The sequence below is a fragment of the Cnephaeus nilssonii genome (assembly GCF_951640355.1).
Source record: "Cnephaeus nilssonii genome assembly, chromosome: 10".
NCBI lineage: Eukaryota > Metazoa > Chordata > Mammalia > Chiroptera > Vespertilionidae > Cnephaeus > Cnephaeus nilssonii.
The window spans coordinates 29395905-29410411 of NC_137081.1; the positions used below are offsets into that span (position 1 = coordinate 29395905).

General features: G+C 41.7%; 1 protein-coding gene across 18 annotated transcripts in view; it reads right to left on the reverse strand.

Moving 5' to 3' along the window:
- The window catches only part of TRIP12 (thyroid hormone receptor interactor 12), a 137763-nt gene that overhangs the window by 96575 nt on the left and 26681 nt on the right, over positions 1-14507 (reverse strand). For all 18 annotated transcript variants that reach the window (XM_079783028.1, XM_079783036.1, XM_079783034.1 and 15 more), the window contains one exon: positions 982-1128. In XM_079783028.1, the coding sequence (XP_079639154.1) occupies positions 982-1079 (98 nt within the window). In that variant the 5' untranslated portion in view covers positions 1080-1128. Of the gene's footprint in view, positions 1-981; positions 1129-14507 lie in introns of those variants that run through there.

Consider the following 14507-nt stretch of genomic DNA (forward strand, 5'->3'; position numbering starts at 1 on the left):
AACCCTGTGAAATAGGTGTCCCCATTGTGTGGACCAAAAAAATTGAGGTTTCCTAAAAGATTTAACAAAGAACACACAGCTATTTAATGGCAGAGGAAGAAATTGCATGCGAAGCTATACTAGTCCCAAGTCCACATGCTCAATCACTAAAATAGCCTGACGTCTGAAATGTCTCCGTTTATTCTTTGCATTTTAACATTTAAAAACATTTTTTATAACTTACTAGACAATATATACATGATAATGCCTAAAAATGTTGCATCAGGTAATCATATTAAAACTTAGCTATTATTTATTGCAAGCTAAACATGATTATTCCATGGACTGGAAAAGAAGGCCTTGCAAGAAGTTCTGAATCTTATACATAAAATGACAGTCCCTGGCTAGATCGGAAAGGGAATTTTATATTCAAGAACACATCTGATTCTTCACACTACCTGCTTTACAACCACCACTCCAACTAGGACGAGCTGAACACCAGACCACTAAAAAAATGATGAGAACCAATGTGCTAACAAAATCAGACTGCTTCACCAGCCTGTCAGCATCCATGTTGTTAAGACAATGAGAAAGATTTCAAAAGCTAGATAACAAAACTCTACATATTAAAACAAATGAAAGTTCCATTCAGTGAAGTCAATCAAGTCAAGACATACATAAAGGAACCACAAAGGGTTGAAAGATGTGTTGTAGCATGTGTTTAAGGAAGTGAAGAGCAAACAAAACATGACATTCCATATATTAACCACCCTTAAATTAGATTTTTAATAATGTCAATGATGAAGAACTCTATTTCGAGCCTGGCATATTTGGAGAATGATTAAAGAACTGCTTTGAATTCCAGTTTTGTGTTTCTTGGCTCAAAAATTAGAAAGAAATTACCCATTTGTAGTGAACCATTCAAGTTTTGGTCCTCAGAATGAGGTTTTAAAAATATTTTCTTTTATTCCCAATTCCTTTTAAATACCATTTAATACATACCTTCCTCCTATCGAATCGTCTTGTGGTTGGGCCCCGGCAGTGTTCCTCTGTGAACGTCGCAGTGACCCCCCTGGATTGTTATTAGGCCGGTTGGACATTGGCACCTCTCTCTTGAAGGGACATACCCTTTCTAGACACTACCATTCACTAAAAGGAAAAAAAATGAGAAAAAATATCAGTTATACATGGTATAACACTGAAGAAAAAATGCACACCAAAGATGAAGGGGAAATTTTATGTAAACAATTTGGTTGTGTAATCTTCACAAATGCTGCACTGTCTTATTAAACTAAGTCTGATTGACTAGTGTGGTATAAAATGTCAAAAATATACCAAATTTGAGGCATGAGGTCTAAAACACAGCATATAAAATTAACTTAAGATTTCTCATGAAATGCCCAGGAATTCACAATTCAAAGAAAACAGAGTATTAGAAATCTGTCTATTTCCACATTTTTAACACTGTGTAGAAAACGGCATTGCACCTAAAGTCAGGACACCTTGGCTCAAGTCCTGTGATAGAACAGGCATAAAAGGAGTCTACCTTTGTACAAGCCCCAACCTCTGGCCTCAGAGTCCTCAGCCACAAAATAAAAAACATGTCATGCCTACTTCACAGTATTGTGGTGAATAGCAAATCATAAATACAAAGGAAACCATAAAAATATCATATTTTAATGGAGAAATAAAGAGAAAACAGCTCAAGTACATTAAATTGAGAAATAGTCCCTCATTTCAAGATCAGCTGTGCTAGCTATGTACTTGGACAACAAACTTAATATCTAGATTTCGTTTGCCTATTCTGTAAAATCAATATATTACCTACCTCACAGCTTTTAGCATCAAGAAATTGTTGAACATAGTTCATAAGTTTAACAAGTTAGCTCAAAGCACAGCTGTTAATCAATTTGAATTTTCTATCTTTCTGTAAGAAATTTAATTGTATAGAAAAAAATGCTGATATTCAAAGAAAATCAGTTTAACTGAAAAAAACACTAACAAGCTAATATTACAATCACAAAAAGAATTATGATTGTATAAATCAAATGTCACAATTTTTCTTTAAGCTTTAAGTCAGACTCCAATTAGAGTTCTTAATTATTTCCGTTTACAGGGGAGGGAAGAGAAGACCATATGACATTAGAGAAACTAGTGCAAACAGAATGCAATGAAGAGAATGCAAAGTAATCATAACTAAATCTATCATTGGATTTTTGTTTTTAGAGATTCCATGCACTGTAATGGGAAAGTGGATTTTCTTCTAAGTTACATGTTGACCCAATTCAGTAGAAAGACTTTTTTTCTGTCATATATGCCCACATCATTGATTAATATACTAAATAAGCTTGGGTCATAAAGTTCAAATTACTAGTATAATTACTGTCAATTTTAGAAAGAAAAAAAAGAGAGGAAATACTATGCAAACATTAAGAGGGAGAGGAAGATGATTAAATTTACATGTACTGATATAGGAAGACCTTCCCAAGATATGTTAGGGGGAAAACAGTATTACCGCCCCCCCCCCCCCGCCCCATCTGTGTATATGTATATTAAAAAGGCTTACATACTTATCTTTATATGTTGTCTATACCTTGCAAATTGATGGAAGGATTCATAAAACAGACTTTGTTAATACTGACTGCCTTCAAGAAAGAAAACTGGGGGGGTCCAAAGTTTGAGACAAAAGGAGTCATTTTGCTATTAACCCTTTGTAAGCAATAAGGTAGATCACTTTAGCACAGTAGTTACAATGGTAGAGCTCTGGAGTCAAACTATCTCTGGCTGAGTTCAAATCCTGACTCTAACACCAATAACTTGTATGACCTTGTATACAGGGATGGGCAAATGTAGGTTTATGTAAAAGCTTATTCTTATATTTTATAGTTATAACATGCATGTCTTTTTCCATACAACTATAAACCTATTTTTGCCCACCCCTGTATATACTTTTTTGTGCTTCATTCTAACGGGGATAAAGAACTTAACCTCATAGAGCAAATGTGAGCATTAAATGAGAAAATCCATGCAAACCACTTAACACAGTGCCTAACATATAGCACAAGCTCAGTACACATTAACTATTATCCTATCTAATAAAAGAGTAATATGCAAATTGACCATCACTCCAATACACAAGATGGCTGCCCCAATGTGAATACAAGATGGCCACCACAAGATGGCCAGCAAGGGAGGGAAGTTGGAAGGGACCAGGCCTGCAAGGGAGGGCAGTTGGGGGCAATCAAGCCTGCAGGGAGGGCAGTTAGGGGTGACCAGGCAGGCAGAGGAGGGATGTTGAGGTGACCGGGCCTGCAGGGAAGGGCAGTTGGAAGGGACCCAGGCCTGAAGGGGAGAGCAGTTGGGGGGGGGACCAGGTCTGCAGGGGAGGGCAGTTAGGGGAAAACAGGCTGGCAGGGGAGCAGGTAGGCATCAATCAGGCTGGCAGGGGAGTGGTTAGGGGGTGATCAGGCTGGCAGGCAGAAGTGGTTAGGGGCAATCAGGAAGGCAGGCAGGCGAGCAGTTGGGAGCCAGCAGTCCTGGATAGTGAGAGGGATGTCCGACTGCCCGTTTAGGCCCGACGGACAGTCGGACATCCCTCAAGGGGTCCCAGATTGGAGAGGGTGCAGGCTGGCCTGAGGGACACACACCCCCAAGCACAAATTTTGTGCACCGGGCCTCTAGTTGTTATTATAAAGTCATTCAGAAAAATAAAAAGAATACTTCTGGTAAAATAAAAATTGGGGGCGGGGTGAAATTCACCATAAAAACAATGTCAACCTGAGTTTTATATTCTAGCAATATAGTTTAAAAAGTAAATTTTGCTCTAAATACATAGTGTTTCATCAAAATATAAATGCCTGGCCTCTGCCCTAAGATTCTGATTCTGTGGGTACAGAAACTGGAGACATATTTTAAAAGAGCTCCCTTAGTTGAGACATATTTTAAAACAACTCACTAAAGAACAATTGCACCCAATTAAAGAATTAAATAAAATGCCAGTCTATTTCAGAATTCATCCAAGAAGTTTTACTACTTCAAACACCATCTCAGTGCTATTTCACTTGGACCCTAAACATAATGGATACAAGAGAAGACCATTTTACTACTGTTTTCATTTTGAGAAACAAAGAATACTGTTATTAAACAGGGTTGGTAGATCTCACCTGCCCACTTCCTGCCATTAAAAGTCTACTGTATGTCCTGGGGTGTTAAATTGTCATTCAAATGAATATATGTCACACTGGTTAATTTGACCTGCAATTACCAAAGTCAACTTAATAATGCTCTCAACATCTTCAGAGCTTTTCAACCAGCACCATTATCAACCAACAGCCCATCCTATATAATAAAAAGGTAATATGCAAATCAATCAAACTGTGGAATGACCAGTTGCTATGATGTGCACTGACCACCAGGGGGCAGACGCTCAACACAGGAGCTGTCCCCTGGTGGTCAGTGCGCTCCCACAGGGGGAGTGCTGCTCAGCCACAAGCTGGGCTGACAGCTGGCGAGCACAGTGGCCCACCTCCACGGCAGTGCTAAGGATGTCCGACTGCAGCTTAGGCCTGTTCCCTGCGGGGAGCGGTTCTAAGGCATCAGTCAGACATCCCCTGAGGGCTCTTGGACTCTTAAAGGGCGCAGACTGGGCTGAGGGACACCCCCCCCCCCAAGTGCACAATGTCATGCACTGAGCCTCTAGTTAGGGAATAATTCTTGAGATTTAAGAAAATGTGGCAAGACAGTTAATCAAAGTGCTACCTGCTTTTAAAGCATAAGTTGATCTTTAAAGAAGGACGCCAGACTTGGTTAAACTTTGAAATCTGAATTCCCAAAAGTAAATATAAGATTAACATTATACATATAGGATCTCTCCCCTCTGCCAGGTATCAACAAATCCAGAGCTGCAAGGGACCCTTGAGGATAATCAAGTTCAACCCCTTACATAAGAGACAAATCCCAATAAAGCAAGTCATGTGTTGAAGAACCAGTCCTCTGAATCCTGACCTATCCTCTCCAGAGATCACAACTACCTCAACTTCAACCAAAATTTAACTGCCCTTTGGCTCCATATAAGAACCAAAAGTTTGCAACATACAATGATTTCATTCTTATTATATGAATACTAGTGGCCCAGTGCAAGAATTCGTGCACGTTGAAAGGAAATTAATTAGAAGAAATATTTTAATATCGCTATTCGCCCTTTCTTTATAATAGAAGTGTCAACCAAATTCACGACCAATGACAGATCAAAACACATGCATGCGATTGGTGCCAGCAAGAGCTTTTATGTATCACATATGTGAGAGTCAACTTAGTCTTTTATATATATATAGAATAAACTTGCTTAATTAATCCTGCTGATTTAGCTAAACTTTTTCCAGCCCAGTGAAGCACCCCAACTTCTCTTTCAGGTAATTGTCAGCAATACAGCAACAAATATCAACATGAAGCAGATTATTATTGTAGATCACCCAAGAACAAAGGGTAAACTATTTAACTGCAGCGGTATTTGACTATACTCTGCAGTGAGAAAACCTAATCATTTTTAAGGTCCACCATTTCTTACTTCTTTTCAGTCGGGTCAAGTTTCTAAGCTTTCTAAATCTCCATTTTCCAGGCTAATGAAAAGAAAATAGTATTCTATCAAGTCTCCTATCTACCTACTCCAGGACTTCTGTGAGGATCAAATGAGATGAGGCACAGAAAAACGCTTCACAGACATTTGGTTACAGTGTAAAATGTTTACATCTGGCTATAAAGCAAGTCTTGTTCCTGGGCTGAAGAAAGTGCAAGGATGCTAGTCGCTAGGGAGAGGAAGCCAGGCATTGCTTCATGATGTCATTGCCCAGTGCCCACAGCCACTGTTTCCGGGCTGGGCTGGGCTGTGGGCTGCATTTTGCGCCATGGGGTCTTGGCAGTGTCGGCTGCGATTTGGTGGGGTGTTGCTCTGGTGTGCTGGTGGGGCCTGTGTCTCACTTGGGGGAAGTTGAGTGTTGCTTTGTGGGCGCCAGGTCCGCGGTGCCGTTTCTCTGTAAATGACCAGTGCACATCACAGCAGTTCCTGTGTTGAGCATCTGCCCCCTGGTGGTCAGTGCACATTATAGCAACCGGTCAAACGGACACTTAGCATATTACCATTTTATATATACTAGGAGCCCAGTGCGTGAAGTCACGCAGCGCTGCCCACCCACCTGCAGCCCTGCCTTGACACCTGAACCCGTCCACGCAGAGCTCCAGCATGCCTGGCCCAGACCCCAAACCCTCTGGCCTTCTCTGGCCACTTCAAACCCCACCCTCAGTCCCTCGAGTCACATTGGGCTGATCCCACCTTCTCTGGGTGCCTCCTCGCTTCTGCCCTGTCTCTGAAGCAACGTTGTGGCACCACCCTGTCATGGCACCGGAGGAGAGCGTGGAAGCCTCCCGTGTGCTGCGCTGGGCTCCTTCCCCTGGCAGGTGGGCTGCGGGGCACTCAGAGTGCGAGTGGTGGGTGGCGAAGGACTGGTGAGGGGGGGTGCTATGGGCTCTCATCCCTGCCCTCTCCGCCTCCACTCTATCTCCGAAGCAATGCCCCAGATAATATGCTAATGACCTGGTTGTTACCCGTTACGGTGTTCCAACCATTAGCATATTAGCTCTTTATTAGTATAGACTAGAGGCCTTGTGCACGAAATTCGTGCACACGGGGAGGGGGCAGTCCCTCCGCCCGGCCCGCACCCTCCCCTCTCTAATCTGGGACCCCTTAGGGGATGACCGACTGCGTCACGCAATCCATGATGGCTGGCTCCTAAACGCTCAACTGCCTGCCCGCCTGACTGCCCCGACCCCTCTGCCTGCCTGCCTGATCGCCCCTAACCACCTATGCCTGCCTGATGGCCCCTAACCACCTCTGCCTGCCTGGCTGATCGCCCCTAACTGCTCCCCTGCTGGCCTGATCGCCCTTAACTGCCTCTGCCTTGCCCCGCACCCAGGACCCAGGATTCCCTTCTCTGGCCAGTTGCAGGCACCCAGGACTCGGGCCGGCCGCGGCCAGAGGGGACCGTGGGCGGGCAGCTTCGCCCGGGCCACAGGCGCTGGTGCCCGGGACCGCGGGGCGGGCGGTTTGTCCCTTCCCGAATCATAGCCGCAGAAGCTGGCGCCTGGGACCACAGGGCAGGCGGCTTGTCCCTCTCACGGGCCGCAGCCTGGCTGGTCCCCATTCCTCTCTCGCGAGCTCATTTGTGCCTGGCTGATTCCCAATCCTCTCTCCCCAGTGTTGAATGTTGGAGCTGTTATGGCGTGATGACCATTTGCATATTAGCTCTTTATTATATAGGATAGATTCTGTACTGACCAATTACTTATGCCTACCATATTTTATTAATTTTTAAAACACATGCACAGTAATATAAAAACTATGCTGCTAGAATTTGTGCTTTAATAACCTGAAACAAATAGGAACTAAAGACTCCATCTTAATAGACCAGTGGTCGGCAAACTCATTAGTCAACAGAGCCAAATATCAACAGTGCAACGATTGAAATTTCGAGAGCCGAAAACCAACTTCTGCGCATGGGCCATGAAGTTTCAATCGCACTGTACGTGCGCGCCCACACGTGGTATTTTGTGGAAGAGCCACACTCAAGGGGCCAAATAGCCGCATGTGGCTCGCGAGCCACAGTTTGCCGACCACTGTAATAGACTATCTTCTAATGCTGATACTAGAAGTTTTAAGTCTAGTTGTTAATAATCCTGACCATAAAGTCCTGAAATATATTACTCTTCTAATCACTTATACACCTTCATTTCTGTGAAAATAATCACCAAGATTTTTCACATAAAAGCTTGATATTAAGTCCTAAGTCACTGAAAAAAAAAAAAAAAAAAAGACAAGGATGACTGCCCAGGGCACGAAGAACTTATATGAGAGAAGAATCCATAAACTAAAGTGCCAAATCCACACCTGCTGTGATTACCTTATTTCTGTAAGAGGAAATTCTAATCCAGAGTGAATTGCTCCATAGCACACATCTATTTAGGGACATACCTTTCAGCTGAATCCAGCTTTCCAGAATGCCAGTGCATACTATACTTGCCATTCTGCTCCAAAACATGAATTTAAATCACTTTCTCTTTACTGATCTGTTGACATCTAACCATTTAATGGTGGAAAAAGAATACAACTGACCCACCAGAGTCTAAACGCTGAGTAACTTTTACACTATACATTCATTTACACAGTGCATATGAAAAACTAAAGTGCCTACAGCAAACACTTGATCTTTCAAGTGTCACCCGACACTTAACTAAATTCAACAATGGACACACAAATTGATGCCAACGCCCACATTTTATAATTGTAATATGCCTTGAGAATCTACCTTAGATGCCATCTGGCAAGAGTCAATGAGATTAATTTTGGCATTATTTTCACAAATGGTATTATTCTTTTGAGTAGTAAGCCCAGCAATTAACTCGACACAATTTGTGCTGTTAACTCTCTTAGAAACATCCTTTTTTCTGGTTCAATAGAACTTGAGGTTCACAGTTGTCTAGTTCACACATTAACTAAGCCCATAATAGGTTCTCCAATATCTCTTGAATATAAGCACTTGATTCAAAACATTTTTTTATTTAACCCAAATACTTATTGCAAACCTAAAATAAGGAGACAGCAGGGTAAAGGCTCTTTTTCCCCCTCCTCCCTGAAATCAAGGAAAATGAATAAACACTTAAAAATTCAAAATAGCCTGGCCCGGGTGGCTCAGTGGTTGAGTGTCCATCCATAAGCCAAGAGGTCATGGGATCGATTTCCAGGCAGGATCAATTCCCTGTCAGGGCACATGTTCAGGTTTCAGGCTCGATCCCCAACAGGGGGCCTACAGAAAGCAGCCGATCAATGTTTCTCTGTCATCAATGTTTCTATATCTCTATCCCTCTCTCTTCCTTTCTAAAATTCAATAAAAACATTTAAAATTTTTCAAAATAAAACTTCACTTATCATCAAACTAGAGAAAAGCTGGCAATACCCTAAATCATAAAAGAAAATTTGCCAGATGCAAATTTGGTCTTTGAAAAGAGGCAAAGACCAAGGAATTTCAAGAGCCAAATATCAACAGTGCAACGATTGAAATTTCAAGAGCCGAAAACCAACTTCTGCGCAGTAAGAAGATAATCTTGAAGGTTCCTATCAATGACCTGTTCCTTGAAAAAATTCAGAACTGTGGAGTGAAGGCAACAAAAGATCAAAGTACCTACAGAATGAAAGGAAGAGAAGCAGTAAGAGAAACAGCAACTCCAAAATTAAGACCAGCTAGACAAACAATTCCTAAAGCACAAGCAAAAGATATCACAATGGCTTTCCGAGAAGATGATCTTTTGTGCTCAAAGGAAAAAAAAATAACCAAAAGCAAAATTAAAAATTAAACTACAAGGCAGAGGAAGTTATTAAAACTGAATATATGTCTTAAACAACTAAGTGAAGAAAACAGGGAGAACGTGTTTAATAAAAGAAACAGAAGAAAAAATACTACTGCACAATTTTCAAAACAAGTTATAAAACTGGAAAAAGATAACCTTGAGTTTTATTTAACTCTGCAATGAGAAGGAAAATGCTATATACACTAAAAATGAAACTATTTGTCAATATTTTTGTTAAGCAAAATGCTGGGCACAGAATGATGTATCTTGGAAGAACAGGATCCTTTGAGGCCTTTTACACTTTGTATCATGTACATATTTCCATATTTAAAAATATCTTTACACAATTATGTATATTGTAATTTTAACACTAGAAGATGACAGTGGATAAAAATAACCAGAAAAAAAATCAATTATTAGCAGATTGTTTTCTCATTTTCATTTTTTAAATCTTATAGTCTAATTACTAAAAACTGGAGAAAAACTTAAAAACTGTTTCCTTTGCAAAGGTTTCTATATCCCAGAAACATGTTCATTAAAAAAAAAAAGCAATTCTCGTAATCCAAATTCTGTCTGTAAGAAATGAAGTTCTTACTGCCTAAAAACGTAAGACTACAGAGAATGATATACTGGATATACTGAATTTGCCAGAGATCTTGTGTCCATGACTGGCACCTAACGTCTATTTTGTAGAACACTGTAATATAATGATCAATCAGTTGATCACATATTGCCTACCTAGACCAACCACTTCTAAAACACAGATCAACTCATCCCCAAATATAAATTGTCTTATAGCTTATATAATACTTCAGGATACTAATTGTACTTCATAGAGTTTTTTGTTGTTTTTTTTCTCTCTTCTTAAGATCGTAAAGATAGACTAGAGTAACATTTTAGCCCAGGTGCTGAAGATGGCTCATAGACTTAACAGGTCTCAATCTTGCTGGCTACCATAATTAGCCAGTCAGTGAGGATAGAAGTCAGCTTATCACTAGCATTTTTAGTACATCTTCTTAAAAATGTTCTTTTCTAACTAACCAGGAATGAAAAGATAAGAGGGAACAGTTATTAAATAGGTAAGGGATTTTCAACATTTTTCATCTCATGGCACACATTAATTACTAAAATTCTGGCATACCAAAAAATATACTTTTGGCCTATCTGACCAAAAAAAAAAAAAAAATAGGTATAATTATGATTCATTCACACAGGACGGCTACTGTTGTGTTGGCTATTGTCATTTTTTTATCTGACAATCTAAGAGAAAAAGTCAGTGTCCCTGACTAAGTAGTCAGGTATTGCCTGTTTTAAAAATTCTTGCAGAAAACCGGTTGAAAAAAATCACTGGACTAGATGGTCTCTAAAAACACAATTCAGCTTTAAAGTTTATAATACTGTAACCTAATACTTATGCCTCCTGCAATCCCCCTATCAGGGATCAAGCTCACAACTTAGGCATGTGCCCTGACTGGGAATCCAACCAACCCTTTGGTGCTTGGGAGAATGCCCAACCAACTGAGCCACACCAGCCAGGGCTTACATGGAATGCTTTTAAAATTCTTCCTTATGAAGATCTCGTAACACCACTATTAGACATAGGGATTATCAAGAGGGAAGAGCTATTGAGAGGAAAGAATGATTTTTAAATGCCTCTCCTGTACCAATGGACAGAGAGATTCCTGCTGGGTAAGAAATCAGTTCTTGAAAGTCAAATTACAAAATATCCTGTAGAAGACAGAAAGGTGCTACCTACAAAAGGGAAAAGTTTCTACCTGTAGACAAAAACAATTTTATGTTTCGTAAATGACCTTTAGAGCATAGGAATACACACAGGCATTGTTTTCAGAATATTTTCTTTAATGCATTGTTCTTGTCACTGCTATGAACTCCATCATAATAAAATCAAAGGGGTTAATTTCTTTAACATAGCTCATAAAAGAAAGTTTACACCTGCCTTGGCACAATAAAAAAATATTTCAACATTGTGATAATCATAGATTGATACAAACTTCTTGAAGTATCAGATAGGCAGCCTTTTATCAGGTGTTAGAACCTGTAAAATCTTTAGAACAAACATTACTGTTTGCAGCTGGTTCAGGGGAAAGAATACCATAAAATTTAACTCCAAGTTGGGGAGAAAAGATACAGAGTGTAACTTTAACACAAGATAAACAATGCACAGTGCCAAATTTTTATTTAAGATCATGTTAAGACACAGGAATTATACCTGAATTCAGTAGAGTTGACTCTTAAACAACACTGGGGGTAGGATGTACAGTCAAAAATCCACATATAATTTAAGTTGGTGTTCGTATACACATATTCCCAAAATACTAGTCTTTGAAAATATTTCTCAAAGGTTAAAAAGCATACACCCACATTTAGAATGCCATACACTCTAAAGTGCCCTACATGTTACAAATAGTATGATTTTTACCTCAAGAGAAATATTAAAGCCGCTGTTCACAAACCTAAGTTTTTTTAAATACTGATTCCTGTGCCCCATCAGAATGGGGTTAAGGGAAAGAAACTATTTTTTTTAAGCCCCTTAGTTTGAGAACTAACACAGGTTTATACCTTTTCTTTTCTTTTTTTTTTTCTTTTGGCTCTCATTACAAATCACTTGATCCTTTGCAATCTTTACATGACTCTCACACATATCATAATTAATAACTGGCACTCATGTCCTTAGAATCTAGCAATACCATTTGTAAGAATCTTCTAGGAATTTAACCTAAAGAAATACTTGTACAAGTTTGCAAAGATACATATAATCAAGAGGCTCACTGCAGTTATGTCAGAGTGGAAAACCTAGAGAAGATCCAAATGTTCTCAGGAGAGGTTAAATGGTTAAATAGGCACATTGCAGCAACTCCTATGGCACATTTAGGTTGTTAAAAACAAAAGTAGATTTGTATATATCGTACTAATATAGAAGGGCAGAACATCCTTAATTCCTGCAACAACAGGCATAATATTTGCCTCGATGGGAGTTTACATTCAATTTGGAAGAAAGAAAATAATGTTATTTTCTTTGTATCTTTCAGAGATGAAGATATAAAACAATCCCTGTCCACATTGTGGTCAAAGCCATGCAGGATAGAGTAGGAGAAAAATACCAAGCAGAAAATAACAGGAAGGAGTAAGCAAAAAACTACTTATCCTATCTAATAAAGAGGGAATATGCTAATTGACCACTCCGGTGTCCCAGTAACGACCAATTTGCATACTGACAGACCAGCAGGAGGCTGCGCCTGCAAGCAGGGAGCAGGTGGACAGAGCCAAGTTCCCGGGGTTCTGAGGAGAGTGCCTGCCCTTCAGGAGACCGGACTGCCAAGAAGCGGCCACGGGGAGCTCTTCCAATCCCCTTGCATGGACACCCTACCCCTGCCCCCGCACCCTCGGGGGGACGGGGAGGCTGAACGGACAGGGAGAAGACCCAGCCTCAGGGGTAGCTGCAGCCTGCACCTCTGACTCCTGATCTCTTCTCCCTCCTGATCTCTTCTCCCGCCACCACTGCCAAGGGCACTCATAACAATAGCACGCCAACAACCACCCGTCAGTGCCCCCGAGGCCCCCGGCCTGCCGCCCGCCACTGCCGGCCCCCTCCACTGGGGCCGGCCACGCCTCTCCTCCCTACAACTCCAGACCTGGGTGGAGGCAGGCCTGAGTGGTCCCCCAGGGTCAGACCCTTCCCTCCAACAGCAGCAGCGCTGTCTCCACAGCAGAAGAGCTCCGAACCCTCCTAGCCCACCTGGCTCCTCCCTGGCCCGGCCCCCACCCCGCTCCAGGAAATTGGAGCCCCGCCCTGAACAGGTACAGCTGCGAAACAGCCATGTACAATTTGAAGAATGGCGCCAAGCGGGAAGGTTTGACAGTTACTCCCCCTTCGGCCTTGCCATTTCCCTAGCGCCCCCCTAACATCCTGCCCCCCGCCCCCGCCAGTGCCTCCAGGGACGATCACTGCTACCGGACCGCTGGCCAGAGCCCGCCCCTCCGATGCCTGCTGAACCCTCTGCAAAGCTTCCATAGCTACAGTCCCAGGAAACAATCATGCCCTCTTCCCCTAATCAGCACCTGCAACCTGTGAGGGTACCCGTGAGCTTAAAAATAACAATCCCTTCCCGTTTAGACATCACTCACTGGATGAAACATTTCTAGGTTTATTAGCTCAGAACCTCCTCATAACAACCCAGTGAGGTAGGCAGAGAAGAGATTACAATTCAAACGGTATATGCTTATGTATTCAGAAATGAAGCTCAGAGAGAATAAGTGTCAAACCCAGTGGTGCCCAAGGTGCAGCACACGCCCCACGGGGGGGTGGCGGGATTTGATTTTAAGTGGGGACAATTCAAGAATGAGTTAACAATGAATTTTTTGCATTTCTTATGGTTCTAGGGGGCCTCATCTACAGTGTATCCTACATAATAAAAGGCTAATATGCAAATGACCGAATGGTGGAATGACAGGTCACTATGATGTGCACTGACCACCAGGAGGCAGACACTCAATGCAGGAGCTGCTCCCTGGTGGTCAGTGTGCTCCCACAGGGGGAGCGCCGCTCAGCCAGAAGCCAGGCTCACAGCTGGTGAGCCTCTCCTGCCTCCGTGGCAATGCTAAGGATGTCTGACTGACGGCTTAGGCCCACTAAGCCATCAGTCGGACATCCCCCCAGGGCTCCCGGACTGCAAGAGGGCGCGGGCCAGGCTGAGGGACCCCCTGCCCAAGTGTACGAATTTCGTGCACCAGGCCTCTAGTGGTTAAATAAGCAGGTAATATCTCTCTGAAGTGGTACTTTTAAGCTGAGTCCTGAAGGATATGAAAAAAGCTTTGGGGGGGGGGTGTGCATATTTGTCTATATATACGTAGAAGAAGGAAAAAAAGTCCAGAAAAAAATCGCCTCAATGTTAACAGTAGAGAAGAGAGGGGCATGGTAAAGAGCACCTATTTCAATCAAATCCTGGCTCCACTATAAACCACGTAACCTTGAACAAAATTTTTGTCTATCAAAGCCTTAGCTTTCCTCATCTATAAAATGGAAAAAAAATATATTTCATTAAGTTATGAAAGTCAACTGAAAAACACTTAGAAAACATAGTAAGATGATTGCAAGGGAAAAGGAGAAAGAA